Genomic DNA, 18007 nt, shown 5'->3' with positions numbered 1-18007 from the left:
TCAGTGGCATAAGTGCCTGCCTGGTAAGCATAAAGTCCTGAGTTCAATCCCTTGTACCAAACAAAACAAAACCCAACTTCTGAGGGAAAATCAAAGCCTACAGTTGGGGGGGGGGGGAGTCTGGGCCATAGCAGAACCCACAGAAAATACTTTTATAATTGAAAAGTTCTAGATGCTTCATAATTGATCTTTTGACCTATTCAATTTGCAACTTGTGCTTCTCAGTGTTGAGGTCCCCGCCACAAACTAGTAAGTCTTCAAACCTTGAGGTTAATTCCAGGAGGGATCATTATTTGGCTCTGAATCATGATTTCTTTCTGTAGCAGGCAGCAGCAGCAGCGCCTGTCTTCTGGGCAGCTTCTTTCCTGGCATGATGAGCCTGCAGAACTGCTTAGCTTCATCCACCTTAGAGTGGAGAGACTTGGGGGACTCAAGTACGTGCAGCAGCTCCAAGTTGAGGAGCTCCAGCAGCGTGCCCGTGATCTTGCCAGCCAGGTTCATGCATTGTTCAGATTATCGAGAACAAACGTTCTCCCAATATGTGCTTCTGCTCCTCAGGGGATCTACAGCCAGTGTGGAGCCAGTCAGGGGCTCCTGCCCCTGCACATGAACCTCAGGCTGGAGGGCCTGCAGAGGCCATATGGCACGGTTCGAGCTGCAGATGCTGCAGACAAACTTGTGTGGTGCCACAACCTGAGAAGCAGCAGCAACAACAACAACTGCAGCCCAAAGCATGAGGTTATGGAAACACCTCCAGACCGGCAGCCATCAGTCAGCCCTTGCTGGGCAGCACCAGCCCCACCAAAGTCCGTAGTCAAGGGGCCCTGGCACTGTGAGTAGTAGCAAGGAGGACAAAAGAGGCCTAGTTGTAGCCAGACAGCGAAGAGTTGAGTGAGCCCCACATTAGCATATAGAATTTGACATTCCTTGGTAGCCGTGAGGCCTTCCCCTTTACTGCCATTAGGTCTCATTTGTGCCAACTGCACAGTGCAGAATTCTTCCCTGAACCTGTGGAACTGCTGACAGGAAGTAGCCACCAGCTACAGGCTGGAACTGGTTTAAAATGGCATTGGCAGGGAGTGCTCTCGTTCCAGCCACCCGCTGCACGTACTGGTTGGTTAGGTGAGTGTTTCTCTCCTCTTTCTTTTGGGCTATGGCAATAGTGGCTTAAAACCCTCAGTGCACCCATTCATTTCAGTGACTGCTTTGGTTCCAGTCAGGAGATGAGAAACAGACAAACCAAACCCTTTTGCTTCTTCCATCTCCCAGCATCACCTCAGCACTGATCCACAAGGAGAAAATTCTTTTCTTAATTTTCCATGGTCAGTGGTGTCATTCATATTCTTAATAAGCGTAAAGATTCACTCCTTGGTATCAATTAATTCTCTCCTGTTTTTGGCTGCTTAAATTTCCATTTTAATTCAGCCTGCTGTTCTGTTTTCTTCTGTGCACAGCCTACAAATATTACTTTCCCATTGATTTCTTTCCCATTCACCTCTTTCTTGGTCTTAGTGGCACCCTCCTCGCTTTTGTAGTTCACAGAGCCAAAGCCTTTAGCCGAGGAGATGGCTCAGAGCCTTTGGAGTTCTGCCTGGAATCGTCATCATCCTGACACTTCGGGTCTTACCAAACTGGCTGACCGGCTCCTTCAGACTTTCACCATCCACCTCGTCTCCAAAGAGGTGTTCACGATATAAACACTGGTGAATTCTTTGGCTTTAGGTCCTCACACTAGACACAGAACCCCAGACAAAGGTTCTCAAAACAATATGGCCCTCCCCCGGAGTTTATTATTTCCAGCTCTCCTGGCATGAAGCTCCAAATTACAGAAAAAGAAATCAAGTAGGGAAATCTCCTACTGAAAGGTGGCAAAAATAAATCCTTCCAGGGGCAGCCAGATGCTGCCCATGCTGGCCCCGGGCTCCCATCCATGTAAGATTGCAGTAGCCAGAGTAGGAGAAACCAAAAAAATCTTTGCAGGATGCTGACGTGGTTACGAAGTGCAGCATGGATAAGGGGTGTGGCAGGCCAGTGCCATGCGGTACCCCTGCACAGAGGAGCAGCCCAAAGAGCAAGCGATAGCAGTGGGCACAAGAGGCACAGATTGTAGGGACGCAGAGGACCTGCAGGGCTGCAGGACAGATGGGCAGGTTGGAAGCTTTTGCAAATAACTTCTGCATGCATAGGCTGTCCAAAAGGGACACGCTTTATACTTTCTTTTTCATTTCTTCTCTTCTCAAGGTTTTAAAGCATTTTTGTCATTGTTTCATCATTTTATTTTTTTCTTTGCTTCAGACTGCTAAGCCCAAAAGCACCTCAGACAGCCCCATTAAACACTGACTCCCTCTACAGACTGTTATTCTTCTAGTGACTTGGCAGAAGTGGAATCATTGAAGGATTTGGCCTGTTGTAGCTGACTTATTCCTCTCAGCATAAACCCCACTGTCCATCCATGTTCTATCATGTGTCAGAATTTCCTTCCCTTTTGTGGCGGAATACTATTGTACAGTCTGCCTGGCCACATTTGGTTCCTGTGGTCATCCATCCACAGACACTACAGCTGTTTCTGCTTGTTGAGATTTGTGCATAGATGTCCCCAAAGCCTCATGTGGTCAAAGGTGGAGTTCTTCAGAGGCGGCTCAGTCTGGACTGTAATGCTGGGATCAAGGGCACAGGATTACTACATAGTCCACTGAGTGGCTTGGCACAGTTCTGGGATGCATAATGGAAAAGGTCTTCTGGCGTGAGTGCTGCACATCCTAGGGGCAGGTAGCCTGGGTAGACTCTAAGGGACAGAAAGAGGGTTGCTGCTGTCATTGCTTGCCGCTTGCCACTTTGCTGGTGGTTGCCTTCTGCCTCTCCTGCTTTGCCATGGGCAGTTTCTCCTCTGTGATGCCCCTCTGCCAGGGACACTTCTGCCTTAGAGCCCGCTGACTGTGGACTGAAAGGTCTACAAACTATGAACTTTTCCTCCTTTTGCTTGAGGTGTTGGGTATTTTGTCTCTGTAGGAAAACAGTAACCAGGACACTGCTTTAGCCTTATGTGAATAAAACTGTGATTAACATGAGTTAAATATGTTACAAGACCTTATTTTCAGTTTCTTTGGGGGAAAAATTACTAGATTATGACATAATTCTATGTTTTTTTGTTTGTTTTTTTTTTTTGTACAAGGAATCAAATTTAGGACCTTGAACTTGGATAATAATTCCATCAATTGGGCAGGGGGAATGTAATTGTGATACTATTTCCAGAGTGTCAGTAAAATGTTACAGCAAAATAGACCAAATAAAGGAAGACGCAGCATTGAAAAGGTCCATGAGACAGCTAGGCCTGATTGGGATTGATCCCAAAGAGTCAGGCCCACCCAGGTGTGGCTTGGGGGCTTTTAGGAGACAGCAAGCAAGAGGTACAGAAGCAGATTTGGCACGTTATGATCAGAGGGCTGGGTGACATCGTGGGTAGCCAAGGATGTTTAAATATCTCAGGTTATATTGTAAGTTCATCAAGTTAAGCACAAGTTACACAAGAGAGGGAGGGAGTGTCTTTTTAGGGCTTGTCTAGACGAGTCTATTTGGTTTTAGCACAAATTCTTGGTGGGTTCAGATCTTAATTTCCCTTCAGTACATTTTTTAAAATTTAGTTAAATTTGTTGGTACAGTTTAGGTTTATACAATGATCACATGCGTCATACAAAATTTGTACCTGTACATTCTATACCTTGACTCTTTTTTCCTCCAGTCCCCTCCCCTTTCTTCAACCCTTCTTCTCCACAGTGTGCAAAGCTTTGTTTCCATTTTATCCTTCTTTTCTCATTTTTTCCTTTTCTCCTCCTTCTTTCCCCCTCCCCCATGCCTAGTTGGCTCGCACTAACAGCTCCGGTGCTATTCAACTCAAGGATTGTGCAAGGCAAGACCTGGTGGGTGAGGCTGTCACAGGAAGAGGGCGGAGCAGAGCTGCCCGCTGGTGCCTTCCTCTCCTAATTTAGGACTGCTAAAGTACACTGTCACTAGTTCCTTGGCTGTGGCCCAGGTATACTTGGATACGGATCAGAGTGATGGCCAGACCTGGACTGCTGCTGCTGTTGCTCCTGCTGCTCCTGCTGCTCCTGCTGCTGCTCCTTGTGGTGCCGGTGAGGACATTGCCCCATCACTGCTCTGGGACAAGGGTGGGGTGGAAGCTAGGCAGGCAGGCTGGGAATGCACCAGCTTTCTGGACAGCCTGAGCTCAGGGTGGGTCCCACGGTCCCAAGGGGCATCATGCCACCTCTATCTTGCCATCCCTTCCCCAACAGTTGGAACAGCAAAGCAGAGCAGTGGAAACTGGGCCAGTGACAATACCAGGTCTCCCAGGGTTACCTCCAAATGTGTTTTAGATATGAGTGGTGACCACATGGCTCCCATATGTGGGCCAAAGGACATTGGATCCAAAGAATGGAGGATGCTGCTTTATAAGCTGGATCTTGCTACAAATCCACTCAACACTGCCTCTACTGCATAGTTTGCTTGCAGAAATAGCTTCACCGGGGCCAGGGAGAGGACTCAGTGGAATAAGTGCTTCCCTGGTAAGCGCAAGGGCCTGAGTTCAATCCCCGGTTCTGCCAAAAAAAGGAAGGAAGAAAGAAAGAAATAGCTTCACCAATGAATCACTGAATCACTGCTTTCTTATGATCACTAACACTGGTGAAGCAAACCATTCCCAAAATTGTCATAGGAACTATGTACGTCCAAAAGCACCCAGCATAGCACCTGTCTGGCAAGTGCAAGGTCATGAGTTTGATTCTCAGTACCAAAATAAAGCAAAACAAAAAAGAAGACAAGCTGATCTCAAGTCAGAAGGTGTGGAAGTGAGATCAGGTGCCCCAGAGTGTTTGGAGCAATCCCATAGCCCACAGAGGAGCCTCCTCAGCTCTGCACCCACCTGCCCTTCAGGTTTGCCCACTGCACAGGCATTCTACACCCTTTCCTCGCAGCGCACTGTTCTCAGGGTGGTGAAACTCAGTCCTTTGGGGGAAGCAGCCTCTGTGGCTTCCTGACTGGGCAGAGGTCACTGAGCATGAAAGGCTGTGCCCTTCTTCTCTGTGTTTCCTTTTTTTGTTTGTTTGTGGAAAGAGTTAGGTTGAGGAGTATGCTTAGTAGCTTATTCCTTTCTGCTAGTGGACACTGTGGAGGAAGCATCATCAGTCTCTCTTCTGACTGCCTTCATGTCTAAGTCAGAGTCTCCCAAGGAGCCCGAGCAGCTACGGAAGCTCTTCATCGGAGGGCTGAGCTTTGAAACAACTGATGAGAGTCTGAGGAGCCATTGTGAGCAATGGGGAACACTCACAGACTGCGTGGTTATGAGACCCGAACACCGAGTGTTCCAGAGGCTTTGGGTTTGTCACTTATGCCACTGTGGAGGAGGTGGATGCAGCCAGGAATGCAAGGCCACACAAAGTAGACGGAAGAGGTGTGGAACCAAAGAGCTGTCTCAAGAGAAGATTCTCAAAGACCAGGTGCCCACTTAAAGGTGAAGAAGATCTTTGTTGGTGGATCAAAGAAGATGCTGAAGAACATCACCTATGAGATTATTTTGAACAATATGGAAAATTGAAGTGATTGAAATTATGACTGACTGAGGCAGTGTAAAGAAGAGGGGTTTTGCTTTTTTAATCTTTGATGACCATGATTCTGTGGGTAAGGTTGTCATTCAAAAATACCACACTGTGAATGGTCACAACTGTGAAGTGAGGAAAGCCCTGTTGAAGCAGGAGATGTCCAGTGCTTCATCTAGCCAAAGAAGTTGAAGTGGTTCTGGAAAGTTTGGTAGTGGTCGTGGTGTTGGTTGTGGTGGCAATCACAGTTTCAGTAGCGCAGGAAGCTTCAGTGTTCAAGGTGGCTTTGGTGGCAGCCGTGGTGGTGGTGGATATGGTGGCAGTGGAGATGGCTACAATGGATTTAGTAATGATGGAAGCAATTATGGAGGTGGTGGAAGCTATAATGAATTTGGCAATTACAACAATCAGTCTCCAAATTTTAGGCCAGGGAGATGGCTCAGTAGAATAAGTGCTTCCCTGGCAAGCATAAGGGCCTGAGTTCAATCCCTGGTTCTGCCAAAGAAAAAAATAAAATAAAATAAATAAATAAAGGCTAAGTCTCCAAATTTTGGACCCATGAAGAGAGGAAACTTTGGAGGCAGAAGCTCTGGGCCCTGATTTTGGAGGCCAATATTCTACCAAAATCAAGGTGGTTCTGGTGGCTCCAGCAGCAGCAGAAGCTATGGCAGTGGAAGAAGGTTTTAAACACATCCAGGGAACAAAGCTCAGCAGGAGAGGAGAGCCAGAGAAGTGACAGGGAAGCTACAGGTTACAGCAGATTTGTGAACTCAGCCAGGCACAGTGGTGGCGGGGCCTCGCTGCTACAATGAAGACACGTTTTAGACAATACTCATGCAGCGCATGGGCAAAAAACTCGAGGACTGTATTTGTGACTAATTGTAAAACAGGTTATTTTAGTTTCTGTTCTGTGGAAATCATAAAGCATTCTAACAGTGTTTTGATGTAGACCTTTTTTTTTTTTTTTTTGCACCCATGCTGTTGATTGCTAAATGTAATAGTCTGATCATGACACTGAATAAATATATCTTTTTACTTTGTGTGTTTTTTTTTAGTTTTTGGCGGAACTAGGGATTGAACTCAGGTGCTTGCGCTTGCCAGGCAAGCGCTTATTCTACTGAGCCATCTCCCTGGCCCCATGTATCTTTTTAGAAAAGAGAGAGAGAGAGAGAGAGAGAGAGAGAGAGAGAGAGAGAGAGAGAGAGAATTGGGCTGGGGATGTAGCTCAGCAGCCCAGTATCTGCCTGGCAAGTGTGAGATTGTAAGTCTGATTCTCATTACCAATTAGGTCCCCTCTAATACATGTGTTTTCTCTGTAAGGTGTGCCATGGTCTTCCTAGACTGGACACAAGACAGCTCTTCATACCTATGCTTAAGGGCTGTTTCAAACAACAAAATTACCCACAAAAATGTCAAAACACATGATACTCAATGGGCCACAAAATAGAACACCTTTAGTTTTTGCAGCCTCAAATATATCATCTCAGGATTGAACCAGAACCTTCCAATTGAGCTACGTCTCTGGACCTGTTGAATATTTTTATTTGGACAGAGCTCCCCTAAGTCAGTTGCCCAGGCACTTGACCTTCCGATCTTCCTGCCCCACCTCCCAAGGTAGATAGTATTTCTACAGCTGAAGACTAAATATGAAAGCAGAGCGTCACCTTGTTAAGCCTCAGTGGGAACGTGTTCTGTGACCCTGTGGGTCACTCTGCATATTGGCAAGTGGCTGTAAATACATTTTAGCAAGCAGGATGATTCACAAACACGTGAATGGTGAGGATAAAGTATACCGGGCAAAAGAATGTAAAGTGACTCAATAATACAGCCTCAAAGTACAAAAGGTAAAATTTAACACACTTAGCTGATGAAACCTGAAAATCTATAAATTTAGTAGGAAATGTTAATGTATGTCAAAATCCAGAAAATCAGCAAGATTACTATTATTATTTTATTTATGTATTTATTTATTTATTTTGGTGGAACTGGGGATTGAACTCGGGCCCTTGCATTTGCCAAGGAAGCACTTATTCCACTAAGCCATCTCCTTGGCCCCCAAGATTATTATTATTTTTATTATTATTTTTTTTTGTAGTGCTCAGAACCTTGCCCTTGCCAGACAGGTGTTTATGCTGCTGAGCTATATCTCTGGCCCTAAAATACATAAAAATCAAGCCCCACCCCCATATCAACAATGATAAAAATCTATCAGGACTGGGCCCAGTGGCCCACAAAGGTAATCCCAGTTATTCAAGAGTCTAAAGCAGGGGTAACACAAGTTCAAAACAAAACAAGAAAGAGAGAGAGAAGGAAGAAAGGAAGGAAGGGAGGGAGGGAGAGAGAGAGAAGAAGGAAGGAAGGAAGGAAGGAAGGAAGGAAGGAAGGAAGGAAGGAAGGAAGGAAAGAAGGAGAATAGATAGAGCTGAGGGTGTAGCTGAGGAGTGTAGTACATACCTAGCATGAGCAAGTCTGTAGTCAATCCCCAATAAAGCAGAAAAAAAAAGCACCACATAATTAATAGATTTTTGTTGTACATGTGTGCATGGACATGTAAAACACTATATATGTACATTCAGATACACAATACACAATCCCAATATCATAGTTTGTCATTTATATTTTTTCTCTTCTGTTCCTTTCCTCCTCCACCACCTCCTCTTCCTTCTCCCTTGTCCCTTGTCCCTTGTCCCTTCTCCCTCACCTTTTTCCTACCCCTTCTCCACTCCTTCTTCTTCATCCTGCAGTAATGGGGATTGAACTCAGAGTCTTCATACTGAACTACATATCCAGCCATTTTTTCCTTTTTTAATTTTTATTTATTTATTTATATTTTGTGGAACCAGGGATTGAACTCAGACCCTTGCGCTTGCCAGGGAAGCGCTTATTCTACTGAGCCATCTCCCTGGCCCCTCCTTTTTTTATTTTGAAATAATGTCTCATTAAGTTGCCTGGGCTAAGCTAGGACTTGACAGCCTCCTGCCTCAGCTTCCCAGAGTACTAGGATTTCAGGCATGCACCGCCACACTTTAGATAATATACTTCCTTAACAAAGTGTAAATATTACATCCTGGAATAGAAAAAGTTTCAATCCAAAGGCACACAACCATGTCAGATACAGTTCTATGCATGCAAATTGAGATAACAGCCAAAACAAAAAAAGATAATAAGCAAAAGCACAGGTATTTGGAAACTGAAGAATGCGTTCTTTAAAGTAAGACCTGGTCCTTGTGTAAGTCAGATTGCAAGGAAGTGTATGAGAAAATGTTACAGTGAATGCTTCCCAGCAAAGCCTACGCCTAGGGATCCAGGCTATCAGCGAGGACCCACCCACTTTCCCTGTGCTCAGATCTGCCCATCTGGGACAGTAACAGGAAATTCCTAGCAATGTGGGCATCTTTTGATAATGCCAGTGTTTCTTCTGTTTCCAGGTGACCATGGTAGCCAATATGACCTCTTGTAATTCTGGCGAGTGCATCTCTAATGACCTCTGCTGCCAGTGCTGCCCAGCTGGTGAGTCCAGAACACCTTCCAGAGCCATCCATGGGCTGCTTTTCCTACTTGGAGAAGCCAAGCCACAGGTCTTTAGCAAGGACAGAGCTGGAAATGGCCTGGATATGGATAGTGTGGCAGCCATTATGACCCACCCTCCCATGTGGGAAGGAGTTTCCCTGGATCCTATTTGTAGGACCTTGCATATGAACAGAGAAGTATTGGGTCAGTGTTATCCCTTAGTTATTGCAGACTGATCAGGCCCACAATCTCCCAAAGTGGATGGCAAAGGCTTAAATAAAATGATACGATTTTATGGCTCCAGGAAGGTCAAAACTCTCTAACAGGATTTGAGATTCTCTGGGGGCTAAGACAAAGATCTTTTCTGGGAGGCCAGTATTTATTTAGTTATCAAAACAAGGGAGGGGGGGGGAGAAAAGGGAGGGGAAACCTGCAGAGAAGGAGGAACTGCTCAAGGACTTCTTCAAGTAAGACACTGTGTTAATTTAGGAGAACTATGTTATTTCCCAGAAGGTTTCTACCCAGGAGTGAGATCCCTGCAGCTACAGTCTTTATCTAGAAAAGTGACTTCAGAGCTAGGTGTTCTTAGCTGTTGTCTGGTCTTGTCCTTAGAGCTGTCATGGCCTTGCCTGCTATTACAGGCCTCAGTAAGGTTCAGTGACTCACAGAGGTTCACTTATTATTAGTCCACTGCCCATCTCCAGACAAGAGGCCTTGGGCTTGGACAGTGACAAACAAACATGAAAGTCCAATTCATTACCTTAAATCCTGCTCAGAGGTGCTACGTAGTGGTCTCCACCAGAGAAGGGCAGATGCTTGTCTCCCAGGGCACTGGGGAGTCTTCTGCAGGGTTGGAGGACACCTGCGAGGGGTCCAGTCAGAGGCTTCCCCCACCATCCCTCCTTCCAGGAGGAACTGAGACAGGGCTGAGTACAGGAGGCTCCTAGCAAAGAAGTGGCTTAGTGTTGCCCTTGTGTGTTTCACCCTCATATTACTACTCTGGGAAACAAAGTAGTATCTGCTCCTTACTGCAAGGAGGTCTAGACAAAAGATATATGACTGTCCCTACTGGAGCCACACACTCCCAACCCTCCACACAGCTATATATGCTTCCACATGAATATCCACACTTGTACATGCACATCTGTAACACACATGTATACTCACTCACTTACACATGGGTTCAAAAAAAAATACATGCTCTGCTACATTTCTGCACCTACACACACTTGCAAGTGTACATCTCCTCATACCTACACACACCTGCATAATGCACACACCACCCATCAGAGACAGAGGAGACATCACTGGCCTGACCTGAAATCTGCTGAAATTGTCATGTGTGTACGCAATGCCTACAGTGCTGAGGGTGTGCATCATCGGGAGTTTGACCTGTCTCTGCCTTGCCACCAGGGGAGCCCTTATAGGAAAGCATCAGAGCAGGAGCAGAGCTTCAAGGTTCTTCTGTGAAACCTGCTTGGGCGGCTAGGAACCTCAGGGGAGAGCTGGAGATGATGCATGAGGCAAACAGGCTCTAAGTCCTCTGCCTGTCCATACACAGGACCTTGTTTAAATCCAAGAGTGCTGCAGACTTCAGTTCCTGGGAACACATGAGCAATAGATTTAGCTTGAAGACTATGGCAGGGTGTAGGTCTAGAAGGTTCCAAGGAGGGTGGACATCTGGGAGCAGGTGCTGCGCAGGTTGTCTGGTCGCCGTGTGTCTTAAGGAAGGGACAGTCAGTGGCAGTTCCTAGTTTTGGACTCTCTTGGAGTAGGATAGCCCCAGGCCCTGTGTCGCTTTTCTCCATTCTCATGCAGGCCACTTTGTCACAAAACCCTGCCAAGAAAACCACGGCATGGCAGAATGTGCACCATGTGAACCTGGGACCTACATGGCCCATCCCAACCTGCTGCAGACCTGCTTTCGCTGTTCTCAGTGCAAGGAGGGTAAGTGTGGTGCTGTCAACAGGCAGGGCTGGCGGGAACACTGCTTTGGTTTGTTTATTGTTCATTGAGTTTTTTGTTTTGTATTTTGCAGTGCTGAAAATTAAACCTAAGGCCTTCAAAATGCTGCAGAGGCCACTGTGATCTCTTTTCACAGTGGTCTGCTCTCACCCTGCAGACTGTATTTTTCTTGATACTTTCAATTGGCCCACACTTATTCTGAAGAATATGCTTCTTTTCCTAACCTTTAATACATGTAAAACCTCCAAAGAAAGAAAGTGCCACATAAGAGCTCTGCCCTGAATTACACTCCATCTGTCCGCTGACTTTAAAGCATGCCTCCCCCTCCCCCGCCTAATTCACAGAGACCACACCAAAGGTATTGGCTGGAGCTGTGCACAGACATGAAGCTGGCCTGGTGGCCCGCACACAGGGTCTGCTTCCAGGTGGGACAGTCACGAGCGGTCTCCTTACTGTGGTGACCTACATACACCGCCAAAATATCAATCTTCAAATTATTAGGGTTTCTAAAGCCATTTAAGGGCTGGCAAAATAGCTCAGTGGATTAAAACTCCTTCAAAGCAGGTGCAGGGTCATCCAGGGTTCAATCCCTGGGCCTGCTGTGCCAGCCCCACCCCTGGGGCGCACTGAGATGGCCATCGAGACTGGGCGTGGTGGCGCATGCCTGTAATCCCAGCTCTTGGGAGTCTTTTAACAGGCGGATCACAATGAGTCCAATCTAGTAGTGAAACCCTGAACACACTGTAGACTCTTCCCTAAAATACAGAAAAATACAAAATAAAAAATGATAAAATAAATAAAGCCATTTAACAAAAGTGTTGTATATGAGATTAATAAGTGACTATGCTGCAGCAACAAATTGATTTTATAAAAATGTCATCTAAGAAAAGGATACTGATTTGCATTCGCCAAAAATAACTCTGAGATACTTTGGAATGAATCTAGTGAAGGATGTGTAAGTTGAACAAACAGCATTCAAGACCATCTAAATTATAGAAAATAGAAACAAGATTGCAGGTAAAAACACTCAGTCTCTAGGGCCAGCCAGATAGCTCAGCAGACTAAAGCACCTGCTTACGCAGAGTGCAGCAGCCAGGGTTCAATCCCCAGGGTGCCGTGCCATACTGGGCCATGCCAGCCCCACCCTGCGGCACACTGAGATGGCAGTTGAGACTGGTCAAGGTGGCACATGCCTGTAATCCCAGAGCTTGGGAGGCTGAAAACAGGAGAAACACTATGAGTCCGATCTGTGTAGTGATAACTTGTAGATCCTGTATTAAAATTCGTAAAAAAAAAAAAAAAGGCCAGGGAGATGGCTCAGTAGAATAAGTGCTTCCCTGGCAAGCATAAAGTCCTGAGTTCAATCCCCGGTTCCACAAAAAAAAAAAAAAAATCGTAAAAAAAAAAAAAGGCTCAGTCTCATAAAGATGCCCACTATTGCCCATGGGATGGTTCTTGAAGTCAGAGCACTCCTAAGAGGATTTCCAACAGGAATTTTCTTGAAATGAGAAGCTAACAGTTGCCACAACACTCCAGAGGACCACAGCCCAGATGGCATGAGACCTACCCTGATGCCACAGCTCTTTGTGAGGGGACAGTGAAAATGACCTGAAGTTCTTGCAGGGCAGAAATGGTGGGACTGGCACGATAGCACAGAGATCATACTGAGACCACAGAGGGGACGCATTACAGTTCATGCAGGAGAGCAAAACTGGGACAGGAAATTTGAATATCTATGTTTTTAAGGCTCTTGATAATTTTTATGTAAGTTATAAAAGTCACAGCCCATGGAAGAGTTTAATAACTACCACTACATTAGAATTCATGTTCTTGTTCATCAAAAAACACCCATGCTTAAATTGTAAGCCATGGAATGGAGGAATACATTTGTAATAGTAAAAGACACATAAGAACAGTGTCCAGAACACATAAACAGGACTGCACATCAGCAAGAAAAGAGCTTGTAGGGCTGGGACTGGGACAGAGCACTTGCCCAGCTTAAGTGAGGCCTTGGATTCTATCCAAGGTGAGAGAAAGACAGACGAGACAGAGACAGACTGAGAGACAGGGAAGGAGAAAGAGAGACAGAGACAGAGACAGAGACAGAGACAAACAGACACCCACCCCCACAGAAAGAGAGGACAGAGAGATAGAGAGAGACAGAGACAGATAGACAGACAGACAGATCCCAGCCCAGACTGCAAAGCCCCTGCTGCTTTCTCCACAGATTCACCAGGTCACAGACAACAGGGCCTGGTTGTTCCCTTTGGCCCCTGTATTAGAAGATAAATGGCAGATTCTTTGCTCCTGGGTCAAGAGCCCATGGAGGTGGCCTCACAGTGTTGTGACCAGTGCACAAGGGGACCGAGTCCCATCCTCATGACTGACTCTCAACCTCCTCTCTGACAGATCGAAAGGAAGTTTCCAACTGTTCCTTGACTACCGATCGGCAGTGCGAGTGCAAGGAAGGCTACTACTGCGACTCAGAAAACTGTGTGGAGCACTGCTTCCAGTGCAGCAAGTACCAGTGGGCTGGGGCCTCATTCCCCTTTACTACTTCCTTCTCTTTCGATCATTCATAGAGTTCTGCCAACCTCAGGAACCCCATCTGTAAAACAGGGATGACACTTGTATGTCTTAGTGGCCTGCTGGAAGACAATGCTCATGTGCTACTTAGCTTTCCCTCGCTGTGATCAAGTACCTGAGAAGAGCATCTTGAGGCAGGACAGGTTTTTTTTTTTTTTTTTTTCCTTGTGGTTTCAGAGCTGGCCGTCCATGGTCACCTGGCACTGTTGGTTCTGTATGAGGCAGAAACATCATGATGGAAAGGTGTGATGGAGGGAGGCTGTTCAGTTTCGGCTGACCAGGAAGCAAGGAAGGAAAAAGCCTGAGAGGATGGGGCAGGTACAAGGTACAGCCCCAAGGTCACACCACATGACCTACTCCCTCAACAAGGCCCCATACCTTTTATTTCCATCACCTCCTACTAATGCCACTGAATTATGATCTTTAGGTGGGATTGCAAGGCCTAATAGTTAGGACACGCAATGGAAGAGCCTAGACAGTGTAAGACTAACTAATGACCAGATCCTGATGCTTCCACGGCCATAGGGGGCTACTGCTACTAAGTGTCCAGGGACAGCCACTCTGAGGAAGTGGTCATGAGGGGGAAATGAAGCTGTAGAAATTTCTGGGGTGAGAGAGTTCTAAGTTCTCTCCAGATGAGGTGAAATTCTGAGGCTTCAGGTGGCCATGAATTTGCAGGGAACATGTTAAGAAGCTATCATAGTAATAAGGGCACTTACAAAATAGCTTGCATTTGTGAGGCATGCTGCAGACACAGCTTTTGTTTTTAAATACAACTCAGAACATGTACTTGGTGAGTTCAAGTCTTCAGGTCTGGTTCAATCAAGCCTGTGTCTTCCTTGAACTTGACTGCCTTTCCCCTTCTCCACTAACTGGCTTTGTCTTTGGACTGACCTCTACTGTGAGAGAGGAATGGCAAGTCTGGTCCTCATGGCCAGATGGTCTACCAGGAGAGAGAAAGAAAGGTTCTGCTAAAGTTGCACAGACAACTCCTAAGAGCTACTCCTTTTTAAAAAAATTTTATTTATTTATGTGTGTGTGTGTGTGTGTGTGGCCAGCTCAGTTCACCAGGGGGCGGGGCTGGCTGGCATGTGGTGCTGGGGGATTGAACCGCGGTCCCTGTGCTTTGCTAAGCTTGTTCTAAGTAGGTGCTTTAGACCACTGAGCCATCTCACCAGCCCCGTAAGATCTACTCTTCTTGGATCAGTTTGAGCAAGATGACCAAAGCATGGCAGGGCCATCCTGGGGTGGAGGCTGGTCCCTCCCAACCCCTACCCTACAAGTGATGATGAGGATGCTATGAGCTGAGTCTGTCTGGGCACAAGTGACACTCAGTATTTCCTCCCAGTTGTTCTGAAGGCAGAGCTGTCCTTGAGCCGTGCCACCCAAAGGCGAACACCAAATGTGCCAAGATGAATCAAGAGCCACGTAAGTGAATGACTCATTAAGTCCACGTGCACAGACCTTTTCTGGACCCCATATGGTCTGTGTAGTCACTACTCATCTCTGCCAATGTAGTAAAATAAATAAACAATTGTTCAGTGCTACACATCCTCAGCTCTTCTTGTGCTGTGATTTCACAAAGGTGAGGAAGGATTCCTGAGCAATCTCCCAGATATCTCCCCGTGCTGTCCCTCCTACATGATGGTGAGGACCAGCCAATAGTCTCCAACCTATGAGCCTCCAGGTTATGCCCTAGGAACACATAGACCCCTTGGCAAGGACCACTCACATGGCACCCCAACCTGAGGAGCAGAGCCTCTACTCTGAATTTGGTGGGACCACCTGCCCCTTCTAAGGACCTGAGTGATATCTCACAGCCTCTGAGTCTCAGGGCTGGAGAGATGGTGATGGGGGACAGGCACTCTCCTATAGCTATGACTGAGAAGGACACCCCTGCTTACTTCTGCTCCAACACGCTATTCTGCATTCTTCTAGAAAACTCAAACTGGTACTGCCTTGTTATCTGTGTGGCTGTTGGCATCACTACCACCATCATCACCACCATCATCACCATTGCCACAGTCTGCCACTACTTTAGAACAGGTAAATTAGAGCTGGATGCATCCATGAGAAAAGGAAATCTACAGCTCTGTAGTTCTGAATGGGACTCTCAAGGTTCTTTTTCTCACCCCAGCACTAACTCGCAAATGTGCGCCAGAAACCTCTATGACCCTCCTCTCAGCTACCAGAATCGCAGGTAGGTCAGCTATGATGGCAGCAAGCACCATCCCAGAAGCAGGGGACCTGAGGGAGGCAGGGCCTGAGAATCTTCCTGATGCTCGCCCAAGTGTTGCCAAGTTCTGAAAACTCAAGTGTGCTATGTCTTCTGTGGGTGGCATTTCCTTTATTTCAAAGAAATCATGTTTAACTCTACCCCTTCTTTCTGATTTTAGTGGAGGATAATCAAGTGACACCCCTGTAAGTATCATGCTGGGATTCAGAGCCATCTCTCCTGGGAATTTCTTAGGGCATCTGAGGGTCCCACCTGGCACTAATCATTCAGGCTGTGGTGCGGTAAAGTCCCAGGGGCTCTAGAAGCAGGCGGGAGACAGCCCGGGCCTTCCCGTCTGTATCCTCATTTACGAAAGCTGAAGAGTCTGTGCTAGAAGAGACTGAAGGTCTCGAGGTTTAGACCATTGATGGGAAACTGAGGCACAAAAGAGGAAAGGCTTTTTAGGAGTGTCCTGGGGCAGCCGTACAGGGATCACAGACGTGGGCCTAAAACACAAATTGTCTTGTACTGTGGATTTCTGCTGGTCCATAGAAAGGAGCAGTTAACACTTAATTTTTTTTTTCATTTTCCCCCTTTTTTCTCTCCTAACTTCTTACAATTTTTTTTTCTTGTTCCAATTTTGCATGCATATATCTGGTAATCAAAACAACTAAGTTGAAGACAACACTATGCAATACAAGAAATACTGTCAAATTCACATTATCTTGTTTAGTGAAATTCTGTATCATTTCTATTTTTTATTGTCACTATTTTGCATTTTCTTTTAAAAAATAAAAATAAATTTTAAAAAACACAAATCAATTCTTGGCTGACCATTCTGGAGGCCAGATCTCCAAACTCATGGTGCAAGCAAGGCCAGTCCTTCAGAAGCTTGGTGGTAGGGGGGTGCTTGCTGCCTCTCTCCAGTTTCTCATGGTTCTAGAAGTCCTTGGCGTTGCACGGTACACCTCTCTGCCCTTAGCCTCCCCTTTCTGTGTCTCTCTTAAACGGACTCCAGTCGTTCGGCGTAGGTCCCACCCCGACCTAGTTGTCTCCACTTGTTCACGTCTGTGAAGACCTATTTCCAAATAAGGTCACAATCACAGGTACGAGGGTACAGGATATGGAGATACCTTTTGGGAGCCACAGTTCACTCTATGACAGGCTTCTCTTGAGACTTCCCAGGAGTTGGCAGCAAACCTGAGATCTAACTCTGGGCACTATTCATATCTAAAGCTGCATGGGCTAGCTTTCTTCTCAGGTGCACGATGTTCCTTTCTCCAAACATGGTTTGGACAGCACTACGAAAGTAGAGGATGCTGGAGAAAGGACCAACAAGGCCGGTTTCCAGACTACTCATCCTGGGGCTTCTTGCTTCTTGAGGCCCTCTGGTTCTTTCTCCCTGTAAGACTGTCAACCACGTTGAGTTTTGGTGTTCCATGGTCCTCAAACGAAAGATGAGCAACAGACACTATGAGAATCTGATAGGTCATGGCTCAAGCTCACCCTCCTGACTTCTGGGATTAGCTGGGGTTGCACAGAGCCTCCCGCAGCCCAGGCAGCAGAAATATAGCAAATGCTACAGCTTTCCAGAACATTGCAGACATGTAAATAAATTTTCCCTGTTTTTATTTTTTGCAGCAATTAATATGTTATCAAATTGGACATGAGATTCTCTGAAGTACATGTAAGATACCTGTATGGCTTATTGGATTTGAAGAAAGTAAAATTGAGATAGAGGAGCACAAAAGCTCAGGACATGTCAAGAGAACACCACCATGAGACATTCATCAAGTAGAGACTAAGCTCTGAAAGAACAATTCTGTTTCCAAATTCATGGCTGGCCTCCACAGATGGAGTTAGACATGTCTTCATAAACTATGATAAGTGACTGGTTTGTCAAAAACATCTTCAGCAGACATGCAGACACCCAGTGTTTTTTGGCACAGAACTGATGCTAAACAGTGTTGTGGGTGAATCAATTGCAGCTTTCCCAGTGCAGACCCCACTGGAAACTTCAAGAATCCCAAATAGGTCCACACCCCTTCTCTGCATAGATTCTATATGAAACTCAATGGGAGGTCAGCGCTGTGTGCAGCCAGAGTACTTCCTGCCCAAGGAGGTGCCTGTGAGCTGTGTG

General features: G+C 46.2%; 1 protein-coding gene and 1 pseudogene across 1 annotated transcript; one reads left to right on the top strand and one right to left on the bottom strand.

Annotated features, from left to right (window-relative positions):
• Window positions 1–304: 304 nt before the first annotated feature.
• Window positions 305–2873, bottom strand: LOC101586855 (annotated as a pseudogene).
• Window positions 2874–4047: 1174 nt separating this feature from the next.
• On the top strand, window positions 4048–16077 carry LOC111815572 (tumor necrosis factor receptor superfamily member 26-like). The gene is made up of 8 exons (XM_023710588.1): window positions 4048–4130; window positions 9020–9101; window positions 10920–11048; window positions 13476–13587; window positions 15001–15080; window positions 15591–15698; window positions 15790–15852; window positions 16049–16077. The coding sequence occupies exons 1-8, from the start codon at window positions 4056–4058 to the stop codon at window positions 16075–16077; spliced, it is 678 nt and encodes a 225-aa protein (XP_023566356.1). The 5' UTR covers window positions 4048–4055.
• The last annotated feature ends 1930 nt before the right edge of the window (window positions 16078–18007 follow it).

Source organism: Octodon degus, unplaced genomic scaffold, assembly GCF_000260255.1.
Source record: "Octodon degus isolate 3935 unplaced genomic scaffold, OctDeg1.0 scaffold00018, whole genome shotgun sequence".
Taxonomy (NCBI): domain Eukaryota; kingdom Metazoa; phylum Chordata; class Mammalia; order Rodentia; family Octodontidae; genus Octodon; species Octodon degus.
The sequence above is the reverse complement of the archived record's forward strand: the minus strand, read 5'-3'. Positions and strand labels throughout refer to the sequence as shown.

Excerpts from the sequence above, each read along its gene's own strand:
- LOC111815572 (XM_023710588.1), top strand. The coding sequence starts at position 4,056 with ATGGCCAGACCTGGACTGCTGCTGCTGTTGCTCCTGCTGCTCCTGCTG. Across the intron at positions 13,588-15,000 it reads CACTGCTTCCAGTGCAGCAA|TTGTTCTGAAGGCAGAGCTG; the intron begins GTACCAGTGGGC and ends ATTTCCTCCCAG. Across the intron at positions 15,081-15,590 it reads CAAGATGAATCAAGAGCCAC|AAAACTCAAACTGGTACTGC; the intron begins GTAAGTGAATGA and ends GCATTCTTCTAG.